This window comes from Colias croceus, chromosome 15, assembly GCF_905220415.1.
Source record: "Colias croceus chromosome 15, ilColCroc2.1".
Taxonomy (NCBI): domain Eukaryota; kingdom Metazoa; phylum Arthropoda; class Insecta; order Lepidoptera; family Pieridae; genus Colias; species Colias croceus.
Window position 1 is genome coordinate 2,207,304 of NC_059551.1, and position 19,435 is coordinate 2,226,738.

Below are 19,435 nucleotides of genomic sequence, written 5' to 3' on the forward strand. Positions count from 1 at the left end.
TATACTAATCTGCCGGTTTGCGTGGTGGGGCTAGGCATATAAATTCATCAAAAATGCACAAAAAAAAATTTACTCGAGCGCGTCAGATTTTCGGAAGGGGTGTTAAGTAGGCCCCAAGGATGCTCCCCTTAAAAAAACTGACGATTACGACATGACGATAAGTTACGATGAATTTTTGAAAATGCAGAAAAAAAAAGTCCTTTTGAAATACTCGAGCGCGTCAGATTTTCATAGGGGAGGTTCATCTCGGTATCCTGAAAGCATATTTTCTTAATCTGACAAAAATGTTGGTGGGTTCTCTTAATCTGACCGAAAAAGGTTTGTGGGTTTCTTTTTTTTAATCATCGTTATTTCATATAAATTTTTCTTAACACCCTCAGTTTTCGAGATATACTCAAAAAACCGGGAGTTTGAATTTTTTACTTCAAGTAAAAAAAGTTTTAACTTTGGACAAAAATGAAAAGAGACCTTTTTTTGTAAAATAAAATTACCTTTTTTGTTTATTTTTTTGGAAAAAGTAAAGTTCGCGACTTAGGTATATGCTGCAACGCGTTTTTTGGAAGAAGAAATGGCTCCTCCAGACTTCCGGTCATGCGGAAACCGGCAGATTTTGTATTTTTAGTAAGTTTTAGATTATATTCTTCAAAATAAAAATAAAAACAATCGCGCTCGAGAATGCCGGATTAACGTTTTTTTTTTACAAGTTCGCGACCCTATTACTGCAGCAAATCGTAAAATTACTCGTATCGGTCATTATTACAAAAAACATGTAATCGTGAAAAAAAGTTAAGCAATTGTGCAGTTCTAACAAAAGGAAAAATATATTATTTTATGCCCGTCGTTACAAGGTTACGTTGCCGAATTTTTATGAAGTGTCAATTGTTACCTATTAAAATTAAAATGACTACAATAATTATTGATATGGCTAAGACCTTTAAAAATATTTTATATCTTTCGTGTAGTTACTTGATTTGAACCAAAATCAAAAGTGGAAGGGTTATTAAGGTAGCTTAATATTACGTGGTATGTGGTTTATCATGCAAAGAAAAAACACCATTCAGATTAATCTTTCTTTATTTTCATTTAAGCATAGAATAGTACAGTATCTCAAGTCCTCCAGTCTAATTTGACAATAAGTCGCGATCACGCACCAAGCAGTTCACAATGAATCGTAACAAGTAACATTATTTTATCGGGATTTGAATACAAAGGAAGATTTACAATAAAAATAAAGAACCACACCTAAATTAAAAATACAGAGTCACAAAAATTGCATTACTTTAAACATTGGTTCGTTCACTTAAAATAATAACACAAAAGCATACTGTTTGTTCTAAATAAAAATATCGGAAAGAAGTATATCTTGTACGATCGTTCCTTACAATAACATATTACCGACAATGGTTTTACATGCAATTAGTATCTTATAAACAACAATATACATTTGAAAAATTAAATTTAACAAAGTGTCACGAACGCTTCAATATAATATAGCGCCGCATTACAAAGTGTGATGTCCATAAAATTTAACGATAAGAACGCGCCAATACAAACATAAAGTGGAATGTTATCTAACAACTAAAAGTTAATACTTAACAGTACTTTAATAATATTTAAATACTTATTTATAGTAAAAATTATACAAAACAACAGCAGGCCCGAGCGAGGACACAACACAGACTCGGCACTCGGCAACGCAAGTCAGTAACCACAACATGTATAACGAACAATCACATCTGTCTCAAGCGAAACGACTGAAGACGCATTATCATTATATTTAGGGGAGAAAATCGACGCGCGTGTGGAAAATCACTAAATTATCGTGCAAAATATCTAATAGATAGGTTCATAGTTCATACTACACACTATTTAGAATAGTCGTGGACATTTGCGCGAACCCGCGGACCGTCACAGATTACGATATTATTCTCATATAATAGTCTTTTCCTACGTTAACAATATTATATAATAATCCAATAATTATATTATTTTACGAGATTTTTTGTTTATAATTATACAATTTTAGTTTCGTATCAGTGCTCATTAATATACGTTTAATTTGTAAAATTCGTTGGCTACCTAACGAGTAACGTTCGCTATGAGAGGAGAAAAGGATCTACGAGGAAGGGATTACAATATATTATTTGGTGCAAAGTTCCGCACCGAAGTAACGTAGGGCTAAATATTACAAATGTGGTATGTAATGTACTTTACGACGCTAAGCTAATCGAGTAACCGTTAATTATGAGGGTGATGTTTTCAACGTACGATAATACTTGTCGTAACAATAATCGAGTGATGGCTCTAAACCGGCGGTATCTAGCATTCATATACAAAATTTACACAAGCGTACGAAAGCCTCGTGAAAAATATATATTTACAGCAACACCAACAATATTATCGTTTGTATCTGTATCGAGCGCGAATGCACTTCACTATTATGTACATTGACGATTGCGTTAGTAAATAATTTAGAAAATAAATGTGTGTGTAAATTTGTGATCGAATTACTCAAGATGGAAGTACAAAGGCGTTTCCGCAATGTAAATGACTTAGAGCTAGAACGCGAGTCGAAGTTATGACGTCACGAGTAGAACGCACTACACTTAGTCTAACACTAAAGCTCTGCGGGCGAATGGCGCCGGCGCAGAGTTGTCACTACTTTTAATTCCTTACGTGCCTTCAGAGCAGACGATCTGCCGATATACTTAAATACATTTACATATTTTATTGCTCGTAAATTAATACACATTTATACGTGACATATAAATTTCCTATTTATCATCGCCGAGACGGGATGCGCTATATCGAATTTTATATAATAGTTTAGAGACGTTGTTTAAATTTTAGAATGTTTATATACTTATTGTACATAATAAATGGCGTTTCTTTTAGAAAGCCGACATCGACTACGAATAATCACAAAAATATGAACCTTATACAGTATATAACGTTATATAGTACAATTAACGTCAATGTTATGTACATGAAAGCGTTTCGTACCAAAGTATGGACTTTGGTTTGTGTCAACTAACTTTACAATAATAGGAGAAAACATTATTATTTTATGTGTGCGACCCGTTTGTCAATATTGTTTATTATTTTATCATTATTGAGTAAAATAATAATTAATACTAATGATAGTGTACTATCGGAGACATTTTAGAAAACATTATTACAAAAAGCTTGTACATATTAGGGGAACTACTCAACCCATAAAAATATTTTTGTAAAATAAACACTATACTTTCTAGCAATAGTGCCCTCTTTCAAATATGATAAATTAAAATTGAAGTGAAAATAGTACCATTAAATAAATCTTGGGAATTATCTTTGAAATATTTTTCAATAAACTTTTCTAGATCGCACACGATACATATTTATAATATATAATCTAACAATAACGTTACATCGTATGTACACAATATAGCCAATTCATAATATGTTTGTCTACCGCTGCCCCCAAACCCCAATTCTCAATATATTTGAGCACCAAATGCGTTGAATGCAATACTAAGTCAATTCCCTTATTTTTTCCTCGTCTTTCCCAAACATTTAGGCACCATGTTTTATTAAACATCGATACATTGGAATGTTAAAATAATTGTAAAAATAATACAAAATTGGAATACTGTTATAATACGATTTAAAATATAAAGTTTTAAACACTTAATAATAATATTGTAAAATATTGGTAAAGTATTTATTAATAATACTAATACAAGAATATAATACTTAGAAATTAATGTTAATAAGTGAAAATAAACATAAGTACAAAGTCATTATTTTTATATGTCGTGTCACAAAATGTCTGCATCGAATGTAACAACGCGTCGTGATTGTTTTTTGCGTTGTGATTGATGTAATACTGGATTTGTTTGATGTGTTATATCGAGTGATTGTTGAGATGTTCCGGGTGATTGTTGAGTTACACTAAGCGATTGTTGAGAAATACCAGGTGATTGTTGAGTTACACTCAATGATTGTTGAGAAGTACCAGGTGATAGTTGAGTTATGTCGAATGATTGTTGAGATGTACCATGTGATTGTTGAGTAACGCTAAAGCGTCGCGGAATGGTAGGTAATTCTTCAATTACATGGAAAGATTGTTGAGAAGTACTCGGCAATTGTTGAGTTACGCTAAAATACTGCTTCGATGTGCCCGGTGATTGAGTTACACAGAAATAATGTTGAGAAGGGCTCAACGTTTGTTGAGTCACATTGAAATACTGTTGAGACACGCCAGGCGATTGTTGAGCAACGCTGAAACACTGCTGACAAAAATCAGGCGATTGTTCTAAGCCGCTTTGAGTTATACAAGATGATTTTTGTGTTATTCTGATCGATTGTTGACAAGTCGAAAGTTGAGTTGTAGGTGTAGATTGTTTAGTCTGAAGTTGAGATGTACTCAACAATTGTTGAGTTGTACCCATCATTTGTTGAGTTCTACCTGTTGACTGTTGTGATGTACTAAACAAGCAACAACATGTACCCGATAATTGTTGAGTTGTACTCAACAATTGTTGAGTTGCATCTTTCGATTCTTGACAGCAAGTTTGATGTTGAGTTTTTTGTTGAGCTGATTGTTGAGCTGTACGCGTCGATGGAACTTCAATAGAAAATTGAGTTCCATGTTTAGTGTCGTGTTGAGTTCCACGTTTAATGTATTGACTGTCTTGTATATGTTGTTGAGTGACATGTTGTATTCCGTGATGAGTGACAGTTTGCGTTTCATGTTGATTTTCATGTTGAGTTTGTTGTTGACTGTGTTGAGTTCCATGTTGACTGTGTTGAGTTCCATGTTGAGTGTGTTGAGTGACATGTTGAGTGTGTCGAGTGTGGTGTGCGCGAGTGCGTCAGTTGAGCGGCAAGCAGAACATGTGCTGCAGCAGCGTGGGCTTGCGTGCGGGCCGCTCCGAGCACACAGAGTCGTAGTCTGAGGACGACGACTCCGCGCCGTACCCGTACGCCTGTAGATACAATTATAAATAATAATATATAATAATTATATATAATAATATATATAAATAATAAAATAAAAAACACTTTATTGTACAATGCACACAAAAACAAAATTTACAGAAACGACATGCAACTTATAATAAATGTACGATTTGGCGGCCTTATCGCCTAAAAGTATGTTAATGTTAATTGTATAAAATTATGATTTGGGTATCAAAATTTCAAAGCTTTAGGGCACGGGGAGGACTCGAGTATTTTTTATTATAACCTAGTTTATATGAACATAATATTTAAGAAATGTAAAATTAATTATAAACTCAAATGCGACGTAGTTAATAACAATTAATAAATAAATATATTTCTTTGTTAGAATTGTTGTAATAGAGGTTAAGGTAGGTTTTTGAAGGGTGGGGGTGGGTAATACCTGCTGTGGGTGGGGTAGGGAAGTTACCGGCTCTGGGTAGGGGTGGGATGTTACATGCTGTGGGTGGGGGGTGGGAAGTTACCTGCTCTGGGTAGGGGTGGGAAGTTACATGCTGTGGGTGGGGGTGGGTAATACCTGCTGTGGGTGGGGTAGGAAAGTTACCGGCTCTGGGTAGGGATGGAAAGTTACCTGCTCTGGATAGGGGTGGGAAGTTACATGCTCTGGGTAGGGTTGGGAAGTTACCTGCTGTGGGTGGGAGTGGGAAGTTACATGCTCTGGGTAGGGGTGGGAAGTTACCTGCTGTGGGTGGGGGTGGGAAATTACCTGCTCTGGGTAGGGGTGGGAAGTTACCTGCTGTGGGTGGGGTGGGAAATTACCTGCTCTGGGTAGGGGTGGGAAGTTACATGCTGTGGGTGGGGGTGGGAAGTTACGTGCTCTGGGTGGGGTAGGGAAGTTACGTGCTCTAGGTAGGGGTGGGATATTACATGCTGTGGGTGGGGGGTGGGAAGTTACCTGCTGTGGGTGGGGGTGGGTAATACCTGCTGTGGGAAGTTACGTGCTCTAGGTAGGGGTGGGAAGATACCGGCTCTGGGTAGGGATGGGAAGTTACCTGCTGTGGGTGGGGTGGGAAATTACCTGCTCTGGGTTGGGTAGGGAAGTTACCGGCTCTGGGTAGGGGTGGGATGTTACATGCTGTGGGTGGGGGGTGGGTAATACCTGCTGTGGGTGGGGTAGGGAAGTTACCGGCTCTGGGTAGGGGTGGGAAGTTACATGCTGTGGGTGGGGGTGGGTAATACCTGCTATGGGTGGGGTAGGGAAGTTACCGGCTCTGGGTAGGGGTGGGAAGTTACATGCTGTGGGTGGGGGTGGGTAATACCTGCTGTGGGTGGGGTAGGGAAGTTACCTGCTGTGGGTGGGGTAGGGAAGTTACCTGCTCTGGGTAGGGGTGGGAAGTTACATGCTGTGGGTGGAGGTGGGTAATACCTGCTGTGGGTGGGAGTGGGAAGTTACCTGCTCTGGATAGGGGTGGGAATTTACCTGCTGTGGGTGGGGTGGGAAATTACCTGCTGTGGGTGGGGTAGGGAAGATACCGGCTCTGGGTAGGGATGGGAAGTTAAGTGCTGTGGGTGGCGGTGGGAAGTTACCTGCTGTGGGTGGCGGTGGGAAGTTACCTGCAGTGGGTGGGAGTGGGAAGTTACATGCTGTGGGTGGGGGTGGGAAGTTACGTGTTCTGGGTAGGGGTGGGATGTTACATGCTGTGGGTGGGGGTGGGTAATACCTGCTGTGGGTGGGGTAGGGAAGATACCGGCTCTGGGTAGGGATGGGAAGTTACCTGCTGTGGGTGGCGGTGGGAAGTTACCTGCTGTGGGTGGGAGTGGGAAGTTACCTGCTCTGGATAGGGGTGGGAAGTTACCTGCTGTGGGTGGGGTGGGAAATTACCTGCTCTGGGTGGGGTAGGGAAGATACCGGCTCTGGGTAGGGATGGGAAGTTATGTGCTGTGGGTGGCGGTGGGAAGTTACCTGCTGTGGGTGGCGGTGGGAAGTTACCGGCTCTGGGTAGGGGTGGGTAATACCTGCTGTGGGTGGGGTAGGGAAGTTACCTGCTGTGGGTGGGAGTGGGAAGTTACCTGCTCTGGGTAGGGGTGGGAAGTTACATGCTGTGGGTGGCGGTGGGAAGTTACCTGCTGTGGGTGGGAGTGGGAAGTTACCTGCTCTGGGTAGGGGTGGGAAGTTACCTGCTGTGGGTGGCGGTGGGAAGTTACCTGCTGTGGGTGGGAGTGGGAAGTTACCTGCTCTGGATAGGGGTGGGAAGTTACCTGCTGTGGGTGGGGTGGGAAATTACCTGCTCTGGGTGGGGTAGGGAAGATACCGGCTCTGGGTAGGGATGGGAAGTTAAGTGCTGTGGGTGGCGGTGGGAAGTTAAGTGCTGTGGGTGGCGGTGGGAAGTTACCTGCTGTGGGTGGCGGTGGGAAGTTACCTGCTGTGGGTGGGAGTGGGAAGTTACCTGCTCTGGGTAGGGGTGGGAAGTTACCTGCTGTGGGTGGCGGTGGGAAGTTACCTGCTGTGGGTGGGAGTGGGAAGTTACCTGCTCTGGGTAGGGGTGGGAAGTTACCTGCTGTGGGTGTGGGTGGGATTATAACCACTGTGTGTGTGGGAAGTTACCTGCTGTGTGTGTGGGTGGGATTATAACCACTGTGTGTGTGGGCTATACCTGCTGTGACTGGGGGTGGGAAGTTACCTGCTGTGTGTGTGGGCGGGATTATAACCACTGTGGGGGTGGGATGTTACCTGCTGTGTGTGTGGGTGCAGCAGACAGGCGTGCTGTCACACGCAGTCCTCGAGCGACATCAGCAGCGGGTTCACGTACTCGAAGCCCTCGAACTCGCTCTGGTCGATGTCCGCTATCTCTGTGCTGGATTATAGGATAAATCATTAGTATTTCTTATCAACTTTAATGTTTTTTATGACTTAGAAAAAAAGTATTCATTTGTTAGCAATAATTTTTAGGTCGACAATATGTTTTAAAACAATTTTTTTTTAATGGGCTCAAGTATATATAATGTCCGTTAATATTTAGCTGTATATAGTTTTAAAAAGTTAAATCATTAATAAATTGCACTTTCAAAAGTTTATATGAAAAAATAAAACGTTTCGAGTTAGAGATTGAGCTTGATTATGAAATTAATTGAAGTCGTTGAGTTTCTGCAAGAGTAGACTTAAAAGTTAAGTAATGGTTAGATTTAGTTGAGAAATAGTTGAATTATTGTCAAAATTCTCAGATTAGCGGTTAAATAAGTTGAGTTTAGTTCAAGTTTAGGTTAAGTTGAGTTTCTTAAAATTTTATTAGTGCTCAAATAAAATAGATTATTTTTAAATTTAAAATTTCAACTTACTCATTATCAGGCGTCAAGTGCACGGGCTCATCCGTGAACTCTGGCGGGAAGTTGGCGAGATCCCGCTCGCCTTCCAGCCGCGGCTTGAATGGTGGGACCACTTGCTTTTGCTCCAACTGGAATAGTAAGAAATCATGTTATTTTAACGTTTTTGAAGTTATACTGCTTTTGCGCGATGGAGAAAAATGATGAGAGTGAATTTTTACGATGCGCGCGCACACCGACACCTAAATTTAACAGCATGAAGTTAGTTCTAGGTGGTATGAAAATTGATAACTATGTTCAAGTTGTATATTCTAGTATTTTTTTTTCCATACGCCAAAGAAGTATAACTTCTAACGCGTGTACATAAGTACACACACTCTTTTTTATTGTAATTTGGTAGTCTACCGGGAGTTATTTTAAGGTGTTTATTTATTGTAATTTTAGTATTCCATTGGGAGTTTTTTAAATTATTCTTTTATTGTGACAAACAATCATCAGATATGCGTTGAAATAATATTATAATCAATTGCATTTGCATAATGGCAGAAATTCTACCAAAACGACTAATCAAATATTGATAAAATTGACACTTACAAATTATCCAAATTAAAACATAATATAACTACAAACAATGCAAAAAACTATCTTGTGTTAAGCATCTCCCCAAAATTTTTAACAAAATAATAAAAAAAACAAGCTTGTACTCATGAAATATTTGTCACCGATTCTTGATAAGTGTACAAAGTTTGAATTATATCAGTCCGTTTACGGCTGGTCAAAATCGAGTTTAAGGAATCAGTTACATACAAACAACTTGTGAAGCTACTAAAGAAGAAAACTCAGTATATCCTCACCATCTCCCACTCGATGCTCTTGAAGAAGGGATGGCTGACGATGTCCAGGAACCCGCCCTCCCCGCAGCCGAGCCGCTCCGAAGGGCTCTTGTTGAGGAAGCCCTTCAGCACTGATGCTGCTTTCACTGAGAGGGAACGCGGTATACGGATTGTTTTCTCGAGGATCACCTGGAATGGAGATGAAGTATTTTGCATTACGAAATAAGTACACGAGAGTTGCACAAACATTTGTTCAATGAAACATATTTCTATAAAAAATTGCATTAAAACAATATGGCCCGAGATCATAAAAGATTACCCAATCCCATCACATTATATTCTGCCTACAGATCAAACTAGCAAAAAGCGTCTAACAAGATATCGTTTGGCTCTACATAAGATTAGCTTCTCTGCACAAATCTGGCACAAATAGTCCTGAGCCACATAAAATAAGCTACCATTTTTTGTCACTCACCTGGAACAAATAGTCCTCCGTGTTCTGATCAGGGTTGTCAGCTGCGTGCGAGATGTCGAAGGGCGATCTCCCGGCCAGCATCTCATATGTGAGCACCCCTAGCGCCCACCAGGCCAAAAATAGTCCGTAGTCACATAAAATTAGCTACCATTTTTTGTCACTCACCTGGAACAAATAGTCCTCCGTGTTCTGATCCGGGTTGTCAGCTGCGTGGGAGATGTCGAAGGGCGATCTGCCGGCCAGCATCTCATACGTGAGCACCCCGAGCGCCCACCAGTCCACAGAGAAGCCGTACTCTTCGCCGCGCAGGATCTCCGGCGCTATGTAGTTGGGCGTGCCGCAGAATGTGGACGTCGTGTCCCCGGGACGAACTCCCTCCTGGATACGGGGAAATAAGAATGAAATAAAGAAAAACTTTATTGCCAAACAAAAACTAAGACTAACTTTACTTAAAAAGTTCGTAAATAAGGCAATCGGTACAGACTCAGCAATGCATGCGGCTTTAACACCCGAACAACGCACTGCGAATGAATACATATAAAACAAAGAGTTTTTTAACGAACGAATAGATAATCTCAAGAACCTCTGTAAGCGAGTATAGAGAATAGAATTAATTATAATGGAAATAAAAAACTGTCAAAGAGGACTTTATTGGCAAAATTTAGTCAAATTGATGGCTATATTAAAGTTTCTTAATTAGTTATGTGTTCAAAATTACATAAAGTACAGTTCAGTAACCAAAATCTACAAAATAAAAATAAAATAACCAAGCACAATCGCAACATGTGTTAGATTATTGTGTAGATGCTGCCACGTGTAGAATGTGCTGTTTGATCTGTTTGGAGATCTATTGGGGGCTACACACACCCCTAGTGCCACAATTACCTTGCACATGCCGTAGTCGGTAAGTTTGATGTGCCCCTCGTGGTCCAGCAGCACGTTGTCCAGCTTCAGGTCGCGGTAGATAACACCACGCTCGTGCAAGAAGTGTAGCGCGAGAGATATCTCCGCGGCGTAGAAACGTGCGTGCTCTTCGGGGAGACGACGCTGACGTTGCATGTGGAACCTGAAATGTGATTTTATTTATTAAATAAATAAAATAAAATTTATTAGGACCTTCAAATATAACATTACAATATTGCTCTGCCTCTTAACCTAGGTAATTATTATAATAAATTTGTATGTTTGGTACCCATTGCCATAAGAGTTGACAATATTGCAGAAGGAAATGGTCAAACGTTTTGGATAGCACACAACAGTTGCGTGTGGAATATGATAGGGGAACAGTAGGAGCTTTTCGCACACCTCTTCTCTCGCGTGATCAAAGGAAATTAACAGAAATTGTCTTGTCACTTGATTTTACAAATTTCCGAATGATTTGAATGTGCATTATAATGTTCCCAGATGTTTGGGTGATGCAGGCAGGCAGATGATGTCTGCGGTAAGTATGCCACTCTCTAGCTTCCTAACTAAACAGAAACACAAAAATCATTAAATATCGCCGAGCAGTCGATATCCTATTACAGAAAGCTAGACACTCACATCAAGTCTCCTCCCCGCACAAACTCGATGACGAAGAACAGGCGACTTGGTGTCTGGAAGCAGGAGTGCAGTCCCACGAGGAAGGGATGGTTGGACGCGGTTTCGAACACGTGCTTCTCTGTCTGCACCCAGTCGATGTCCTCGTCGTCTGTCACCAGCGCCTTCTTGATCACCTTCATAGCGTACACGCGTTTTGTCCGCTTCAGTTCCACCATGAGCACCTGATTAAGAAGGTACTTGTTTAATTTTCGTGTTAAACGTTTTTAGTTCCTTTATACATTAGCATTTGGCTAACATTTTTTTATACGATCTGGACTGCTGGTGATAGTCTGTGACTTAAATGGCTAGGATTTTTTGGTCAATAAAGTGACAATAATTTAAAAAACAATTTACCCTTTTAATCAAATAAAAAGAATTGTTAGTGATGAAAATGTCGGATAAAATGAAGTACATAACATGATGGTACGATTGGGAGTTAAGAACTTTTGCAGCGGAAACTAAAATACATTTCGCACAGCTTAACAACTATCTTAAGTTGTAAAATATATTGCAGTTGATCAATATGATTTTTTTCTTTCTTGTCTTCTTCATTTTTACAATTACTTCCATTTATTTTTCCTGTTTGCCATTTCTTCCTTCTCTTTCCAAATTTACATATCCTTCCTCACAACATATTTTAGTCTTCTTCCTTATAATCTTCCCCACTCCTTACCTTAGCATACGACCCTCTGCCGATAACCCTGATGAGCTCGAAGTCCTCGAGCGAGTACTGTCTCTGCGAGCCGGGCTCCAGGTCCTCATTGCGCACGGGCGCCGCCACCGGCGCGGGCGGAGTCTCCGGCAGCGGGGGCTCCGGCTCTGCGCGCGATCTGGAATAAGATATAAGATGTTTAGCCTTTCATACCTAACGAAGACCAAGATTTATACAACAAAATTAGCGTTTCATACATATCGATTACCAACATTTTAGAAATTATAGGTACGTACTTGAATGTATGATGAGGCAATTGTTTTGATAAACTAATAGTGATGTTTTGATTCATAACAAGAGTTTAGCAATTAAAGTATTACTTGAATGAGGCAACTCTTTTTAAAACTAGCAAACATTATATTATTATCTTATTTATGCTTTAGTGCTCTGATGAATAAATTACAAATTGAGACTTAATCTAGGATACGTTGTAACAAACGGCGGCATTGTACATATTTGAAAATAATTTTAGTTCATTGGTAACATTGCGTTTATATTAATAAAACATCATAAATATTATATACCATTTATAACTTTATATTAAGTTTTCTTAGAACATTATTTCCATGCCTATAACTTGATGAGATGAACTTCTTAAAATTATCAAGCTTACACCATAATCACAAACTATAAACAAAACATTACCTGACAGACGCCGCTCTTCCCAGGGTGCTCTCTCCATTCGCGTCATCCTTAACCTCGATGGGGTCCACGTGCTCATTGGAGCAGGGCTTCTGCACGAGCTTGTGGCACTTCTTGTGCACCAGCAGCTTGCACTGGATGCACTTGAAGCCCTGCCGCCCGAGGCCCCATATACGGTCCTGGCAGTACGCGCAGAACGCTCTCTGAAAGTATATATAAATGATCGGTTAAATATTTATTTATTTATAATAATTGTAGGACTAGAGACGAAGGTCGCGGTTGAATTCTACCAACACACGTGGAAGGAACACAGTGGGGTTTTGGTCGATAGGAATCCCGACATAACCCATGGCACCGATGAAAGATTTCCCCACTTTAAGGCTTAGCTTTTAATAAAAAGAAAATGTCTAGAGACGAAACAAAATTCTATTAAACTTTTTCAGAATCGATCATCCTATAATAGACTTGATTGAATGTTATTATGTATTTTTCAACATAAACAAGGTTTTAAAAATTTTTTTTAGATAAAAGATTCAGCCGTCTAGACTCCCAATTTACATATTCATTGATATGCAAATTTAAAATAGACCGTTCACACGCGAGTTTTGTTTAAAATAATAAAATATTGGACAATGAATATGCACATTAGATACCAGGGCAGCATAAGTGTAAAACACTCACTCTATTGAATCGCTTCGCCTGGAAGATGTGACCATTAACGCGGTAGAGCTTCCGCCACCGGCGCGCTCCCCTCCTGTATATGCTTCCTGAAACAAAACGACAGTTAGTGACCTCTTGCAACCTTATAATTGCCTGGTACTTTCATATTCATAAAAGGAAGAATATTAATTTGATGACTTTTTTATTTTATTTACGAGCCTACTTTTAGCTTATTTTTCACGTATGAGTTTATGATTATAATTTACTTTTGTTATCTACCTACTAATAACTATTATAATATACCTAAACAAAATAATTAAACAACATTTATGAATAACATTCTTTGTAAAGCTAACGTGAAAACACATCGCTTTTACTAGACCGTATTACATATTTCACTTTATAGTTTAAAAGTATTATTTTACTTAATTGTAAGGAAATCTAATCAAATCTGAAGCAAAATCTTAGAAACCGCGTGTACTTATAACTCTATCACCCGAATATCACCCCTATTTCTATCCACACAGCAAATTAGCAAGGCCAAAATAAACTACAACATAATCATCATAATGAACTTCAACCAGAAGACATTAAACCAGTGTTCCAAATCTCTTTGCAGTGCACTCCGCTGATATTCACTGTGTAGTTGTGTAGAGTATTGTTTGTGCTCTGCTTTGCGTTAATCAGATTTGCATCTCGTGAACCGACCGTCTTTTCTTAATCTTGTAATGACTCATATGTTGTGGGAGTAGTAAGTTTGTATACGGCTGTGAACGTCTGAACGGTGGAATAGTTACTAGTATCGAAAATACCATTTGAATTATCGTATTCTACTAATCCTACTAATATTATAAATGGGAAAGTTTGTGAGGATGTGTGTGTGTGTTTGTTACTCTTTCACGCAAATTCTACTGTACCGATTACAATGAAATTTAGCACAAATATAGAGGGTAACTTCGATTAACACATAGGACAGGTTTTATACCGGAAATCCCACGGGAACGGGAACTATGCGGTTTTTCCTTTAAAAACGCGGGCAAAGCCGCGGGCGAAAATCTAGTTTAGAATATAATTTACATTGTTATAAATTACATGTTACATTATTCTTATAAGATTAGTTCAGTTAGTTTTTATATTGAAACATTAAATAAGAATTCAAAGTTTCGTTTCCTTTTGTAACGTAACCAAATTAAACTAACAGAAAACAATACCGTAAATTATCCATTTACAAATCCAGAGTTTCCACCATTGCATATCGTTTTAACCCATTTAAATCACAAAACAAATCACACCTGTTAAATGTTGCAGCACTTTATAAGAACAAGACATTGGTTGGGCACGGCATGGTCTCCACTGAGCCATTGCCTATCGACAGATATTCATATCTTATCGAATATCGACTTTACCTCGTTAATAAGAAATCAATTTCTTTTCCAAACACTCATATCAGGGAATGTCATAAAATTCGTGTAATTCGATTTATTTTTATGAAGCTTATTCGTCATTATTTTGAGAAAAATTTTGATTATTCAAGGTATGTTTTTAGTATTACTAGAGTTATGATCGCATAAAGTCATGATGAGATATGCTTTGAACACTTAAACTGTTTAAAGTTGATAGCTAGGTATAATTCTTAATAACAGTTACATGCCAGGAAAGTACAATGTTTATCTCTGATATTTTAAATTCAAATCTAAATACAAAATAATTACAATGATAAAATTATTTCTATCCGTAGTGTTTCTTAGACTAGATACCATTACATAGAATTTAACTGCCAGCAACTGACATGAAATCCAAACCATCAATTAACAAGGCGAATGCACAGCTATCGTGTTTCCCATCTCGAGACATTTATCTTGCAAATTTCGATTACTCCCCTCCCTAATAACATTCATGACTCTGTAAGCAGTGGAGCTGTGTGGAAATATTAACGTTTGTCTTCCGAACACGAGGTAGACAAATTCATGAATATATTATAACGAGGTATTAGACGATTGGAATGCTCAAACTGTGAAACTTTATTTAGCTCGAGTAAAGTGTTGTCCGCGTGGATTAATTAGAATGTTTAACATAGTTTTAATGTGTAATCTGCAATTTTAAGTATTTTAAAAACCGTAAAAAGTAAGAAAGTAAGCTACCTATTTAACAGAATTCAATATTACATGTAACAGTTTAGTTTATTTGCAATAAAATATTCCATTACATTACTTCCAAACATTTAATTGTGACTACAAGCTCGACACAATAAGCCGGGCCAATAGATTGAGGTCCATAGGTTTATTCACGTGTTTAATGGCAAAATATACGAAACAAATCTATACAAAATTGAATAAAACCCACGCGGCAAAGTGAAATAGAGCGAAAAACATTTCTTATTTGTTGTGATACTCGGCAACGGTACAATATATACGATATACACACAAAGTTGACTTTGACCTAGAATACGTGACATTTTCTCATTCCTACCACTTAAATATTAAATAAGCGTACACCTTGAATAATTCTAGTTTCGTAGCACACGACGGTGCGAGGAAAATGGCCCTTATAAGCTAACAATCGTACTTTTGCGGGCTGGAAACGTTGGGAAATATCGTCGCTAGGTTCTGGAGCGGTCGTGGGACGTACCCGTATTGTGTTTCTAAGAACTGTTATATTGTTACTATAATATGTATGTTCTCGTTACGCTTTATTGATAAACATTATTTTATTTGTGTTGGGCACAATTAAAGTTGTTACAATCATGAGTGGTTTTATGTGAACGTTATTTTTGAGGAATAATGTGTTAACTTTAGACGTTGTTGATACGTGATATAAATAGGGTAGTATTATAAATTATAATGTTACTAGCTCCTCGGTTTGACTCTGCCAGGGTTTGTGACTTTTTATGAGTAGTATGCATTTCACAATAATTCTCGTAACAAGAATACGAAATATGCTTCTGTATTAAGTATTTCAACCACTCTATTACTTCTACTATTAATTCATATCTTTAAGTTAAATTTTGTACCGTATGGAATTTAGAACAAAGTTTCGTTCTTAAAGTTTAAGAATATATAAAATTATTTATACTCACTGTCTTCACCAGTACAGGGCATCCCCGGCGCAGCCGGTACATTAGGGAACACTGAAACAATCAAATAATAAATTAGTAAAAACAATATAATAATATAAATAACTTAATAAATAGTTAAGTAAATAATAGTCACTGGAAAATGAAGTTAATCTCTATTCTTCAAAGAATAGAGATTAACTTCATTTTCCAGTTAATCTCTATTCTTTGAAGAATAGAGATTAACTTCATTTTCCAGTGCATGCAAGCTCTACATTGCATTAAAATTGGCAATGTTGCAAACTTCGTGGTAGCGACAGGTAACTTTATGTACAAGATAGACGTTAAGTGTTCGAATATTTACAGTTTTACGCGAAGATGTAGAGCCACGTAGAGCTATGGTATTAAAAATGTAGAGTGTTGCTCTATCTATTAATAGAGCTAGGACATTTTTGAAGAGGTAGAGCTAGGCTTTAACAAATATCGTCTTCTAGTTTGTTTGTAAATATAAAGTAGAGTCTGTCTATTAATAGAGCTAGGACATTTTTGAAGAGGTATAACAAACTAAGGTATAACGACGAAGAGGTATAACAAACTAAGGTATAACGACGAAGAGGTATAACAAACTAAGGTATAACGACGAAGAGGTATAACGACTATAACAAATATCGTCTTCTAGTTTGTTTGTAAATATAGAGTCTGTCTATTAATAGAGCTAGGATATTTTTGTAGAGGTAGAGCTAGGCTATGAGAAATATCGTCTTATAGTTTGTTTGTAAATATAAAGTAGAGTCTGTAAATATACATTATTCCGCTGCCTAGTTTTAAATCGCGCAAACGTTTTGATCCAAACTCTATCCGGTTGAAAGCAACCTTATGAATGTCGTTTTGCACTTGATAATATTTCTTTTAATGTTTACAAAAAGCAACCTTACTTTTATTATTTTTTAGATTTTTAACTAGAGAATAAATCTTGATGACTATAAATTTATAAAGAATAGAAAAAATTCGATCACGAGGCGGGACTTGAACCCGCATCCTTCGCGCCATTCCGGGGCGGATGCCTAACCAACTCAGCCACTCGTGACCCGCCTGAGCAATCGAATTTATTCCATCCTTTCAGTTTTATGTGTCTTAAGGGACACACCGCGCGCCATCTATTGAGATGATTTAACAACCATCTCAACCAATATGAAGCACTTTTCAGTGAATACAATATTGTAACGATGGAACACGACCTTTTCTTGAATTTATATTTTTTGGTTTTTAAGGCATTCAAATGCTTTATAAATATAAATTTATAAAGAATAGAAAAAATTCGATCACGAGGCGGGACTTGAACCCGCATCCTTCGCGCCATTCCGGGGCGGATGCCTAACCAACTCAGCCACTCGTGACCCGCCTGAGCAATCGAATTTATTCCATCCTTTCAGTTTTATGTGTCTTAAGGGACACACCGCGCGCCATCTATTGAGATGATTTAACAACCATCTCAACCAATATGAAGCACTTTTCAGTGAATACAATATTGTAACGATGGAACACGACCTTTTCTTGAATTTATATTTTTTGGTTTTTAAGGCATTCAAATGCTTTATAAATATAAATTTATAAAGAATAGAAAAAATTCGATCACGAGGCGGGACTTGAACCCGCATCCTTCGCGCCATTCCGGGGCGGATGCCTAACCAACTCCTAGCGGATGCCTAGCCAGCCACTCGTGACCCGCCTGAGCCTCGCCTCGTGATCGAATTTTTTCTATTCTTTATAAATTTATATTTATAAAGCATTTGAATGCCTTAAAAACCAAAAAATATAAAATCTTGATGACTTTCAAGAGGAATTTCTTCGAGTTAAAGTTTTACAATTTCTCTCAAGCGATGTAAAACCTTATTTATCAATCTCAATTTTAATTACATTTTGCATCGTAATTATATAATTAGGACATGACGTGACTTTAAAACAGCGGCTATGGAGTTTCTTGCCGGCTCTTCTCTATAGATACTGCTTTCCGAATAAGTGGTAAATGTTAAAAATATGTTATGACGATTCAAAAGTGCTTCTGAAAGAAGTCCTTATTGAATAAATAAGTCTTTGAGTTTTCAAATAATTTCCGCATCGTTATTTAATTAGATACGAAGTTCATCTGGATTTATAATATTTATCTTGCTTTCGTATACGCAAACAAACTGATGGTTCAATTGTTCTGTATTTGTGTGTACATGAATATGTTACGTGGATCAAATTATTGAATGAATAATAAAGTTATCGGATCATATAAATCGACGCATTGCTTTGTGAATACATATTATATTACTAAATAAATTACTACTCATATAATACTACCAAAGATATATTTAATCTATAAGTTTAGTATGTATATCGTGTACTCTCTAATACTTAGAGTATCTAGAGAAAATTTAATAATGTGTTGTGGGTAGGCTGGATTCGTAACAGAAAATTAGTAACTATTTTCTTTTCAATTTGCAAAATTTAATGTATTATTATTAATTTATATTGCCTTTAAACAACTTTATTTTGAAATCATCACAACAAAACAAAATCAAGCTCACGTCTTTTTAACGGAACACAACTACATACCACGACTTTTGCAGTACAACTACGACAGAACAATCCACCAAAAGGCCAGACAAGTTTACGTTCTTAGAAAATTGCATTCCGTCCACGACGAAGCTTTCAAAAAGAAATCTTCAAGTGACCAAACGTTTCACCACTGTAATATCGAATGCTCACAACGGATAGGCAATTACTGCCACCATCCGACCCTCTACGTACAGGCTTTTTAATTAGACCTCAATTTTGAGCCTTCCGTAAGTCTACGTTATTGAATACCGGAGTCCGTACGGGAAAGGGGAAGGAGCTGTTTTGAATATTGCTAAACGGTTAGTCTAATCATTATTCGGCTTTGAGTTTACAATAGTTGTTTAATGTTATAATAGAGATGCGATCATTTGGTTGGAGTTCAGTATATTTGCGAATGTGTGAGCGTATAACCACCGTTTTCTATTTTACCGTTAAGAAAATCGATCGATGTAACAGATGTGAAATGCATCTGCCCTAAGTGACGGGTTAAAAATAAGTTCAATAAATATTTAAAACTGGATAAAAATTAAAACGAAACCGTACACATTTTCAAATTTAAAAAGTTAATGACTTCACCACTTTTATCACATTAACCTCTTTCGGATCCATAC

The 19,435-nt window shown here is 37.8% G+C and overlaps 2 protein-coding genes across 12 annotated transcripts in view; both read right to left on the bottom strand.

The window, feature by feature from the left end:
- Positions 1 to 1,056: 1,056 nt before the first annotated feature.
- Positions 1,057 to 19,435, bottom strand: part of LOC123697684 (atypical protein kinase C) — a 175,400-nt gene continuing 157,021 nt past the window's right edge. For 10 of the 11 annotated variants that reach the window (XM_045644215.1, XM_045644214.1, XM_045644208.1 and 7 more), the window contains 11 exons: positions 16,245 to 16,295; positions 13,190 to 13,275; positions 12,512 to 12,711; positions 11,828 to 11,984; positions 11,116 to 11,336; positions 10,459 to 10,639; positions 9,739 to 9,951; positions 9,120 to 9,287; positions 8,281 to 8,396; positions 7,676 to 7,799; positions 1,057 to 4,970 (listed from right to left, as the gene is read on the bottom strand). In XM_045644215.1, the coding sequence (XP_045500171.1) occupies positions 7,712 to 7,799; positions 8,281 to 8,396; positions 9,120 to 9,287; positions 9,739 to 9,951; positions 10,459 to 10,639; positions 11,116 to 11,336; positions 11,828 to 11,984; positions 12,512 to 12,711; positions 13,190 to 13,275; positions 16,245 to 16,295 (1,481 nt within the window). In that variant the 3' untranslated portion in view covers positions 1,057 to 4,970; positions 7,676 to 7,711. Of the gene's footprint in view, positions 4,971 to 7,675; positions 7,800 to 8,280; positions 8,397 to 9,119; positions 9,288 to 9,573; positions 9,655 to 9,738; positions 9,952 to 10,458; positions 10,640 to 11,115; positions 11,337 to 11,827; positions 11,985 to 12,511; positions 12,712 to 13,189; positions 13,276 to 16,244; positions 16,296 to 19,435 lie in introns of all 11 variants that reach the window. The other variant, XM_045644209.1, reaches the window with a different exon arrangement.
- On the bottom strand, positions 4,857 to 7,497 carry LOC123698197 (extensin-like; the record flags this gene model as incomplete). Its single annotated transcript, XM_045644788.1, has 6 exons — positions 4,857 to 4,970; positions 5,576 to 5,899; positions 6,023 to 6,240; positions 6,451 to 6,697; positions 6,827 to 7,176; positions 7,230 to 7,497. Coding segments are annotated over 6 exons (1,521 nt in total), but the record flags the coding sequence as incomplete, so codon positions are not given.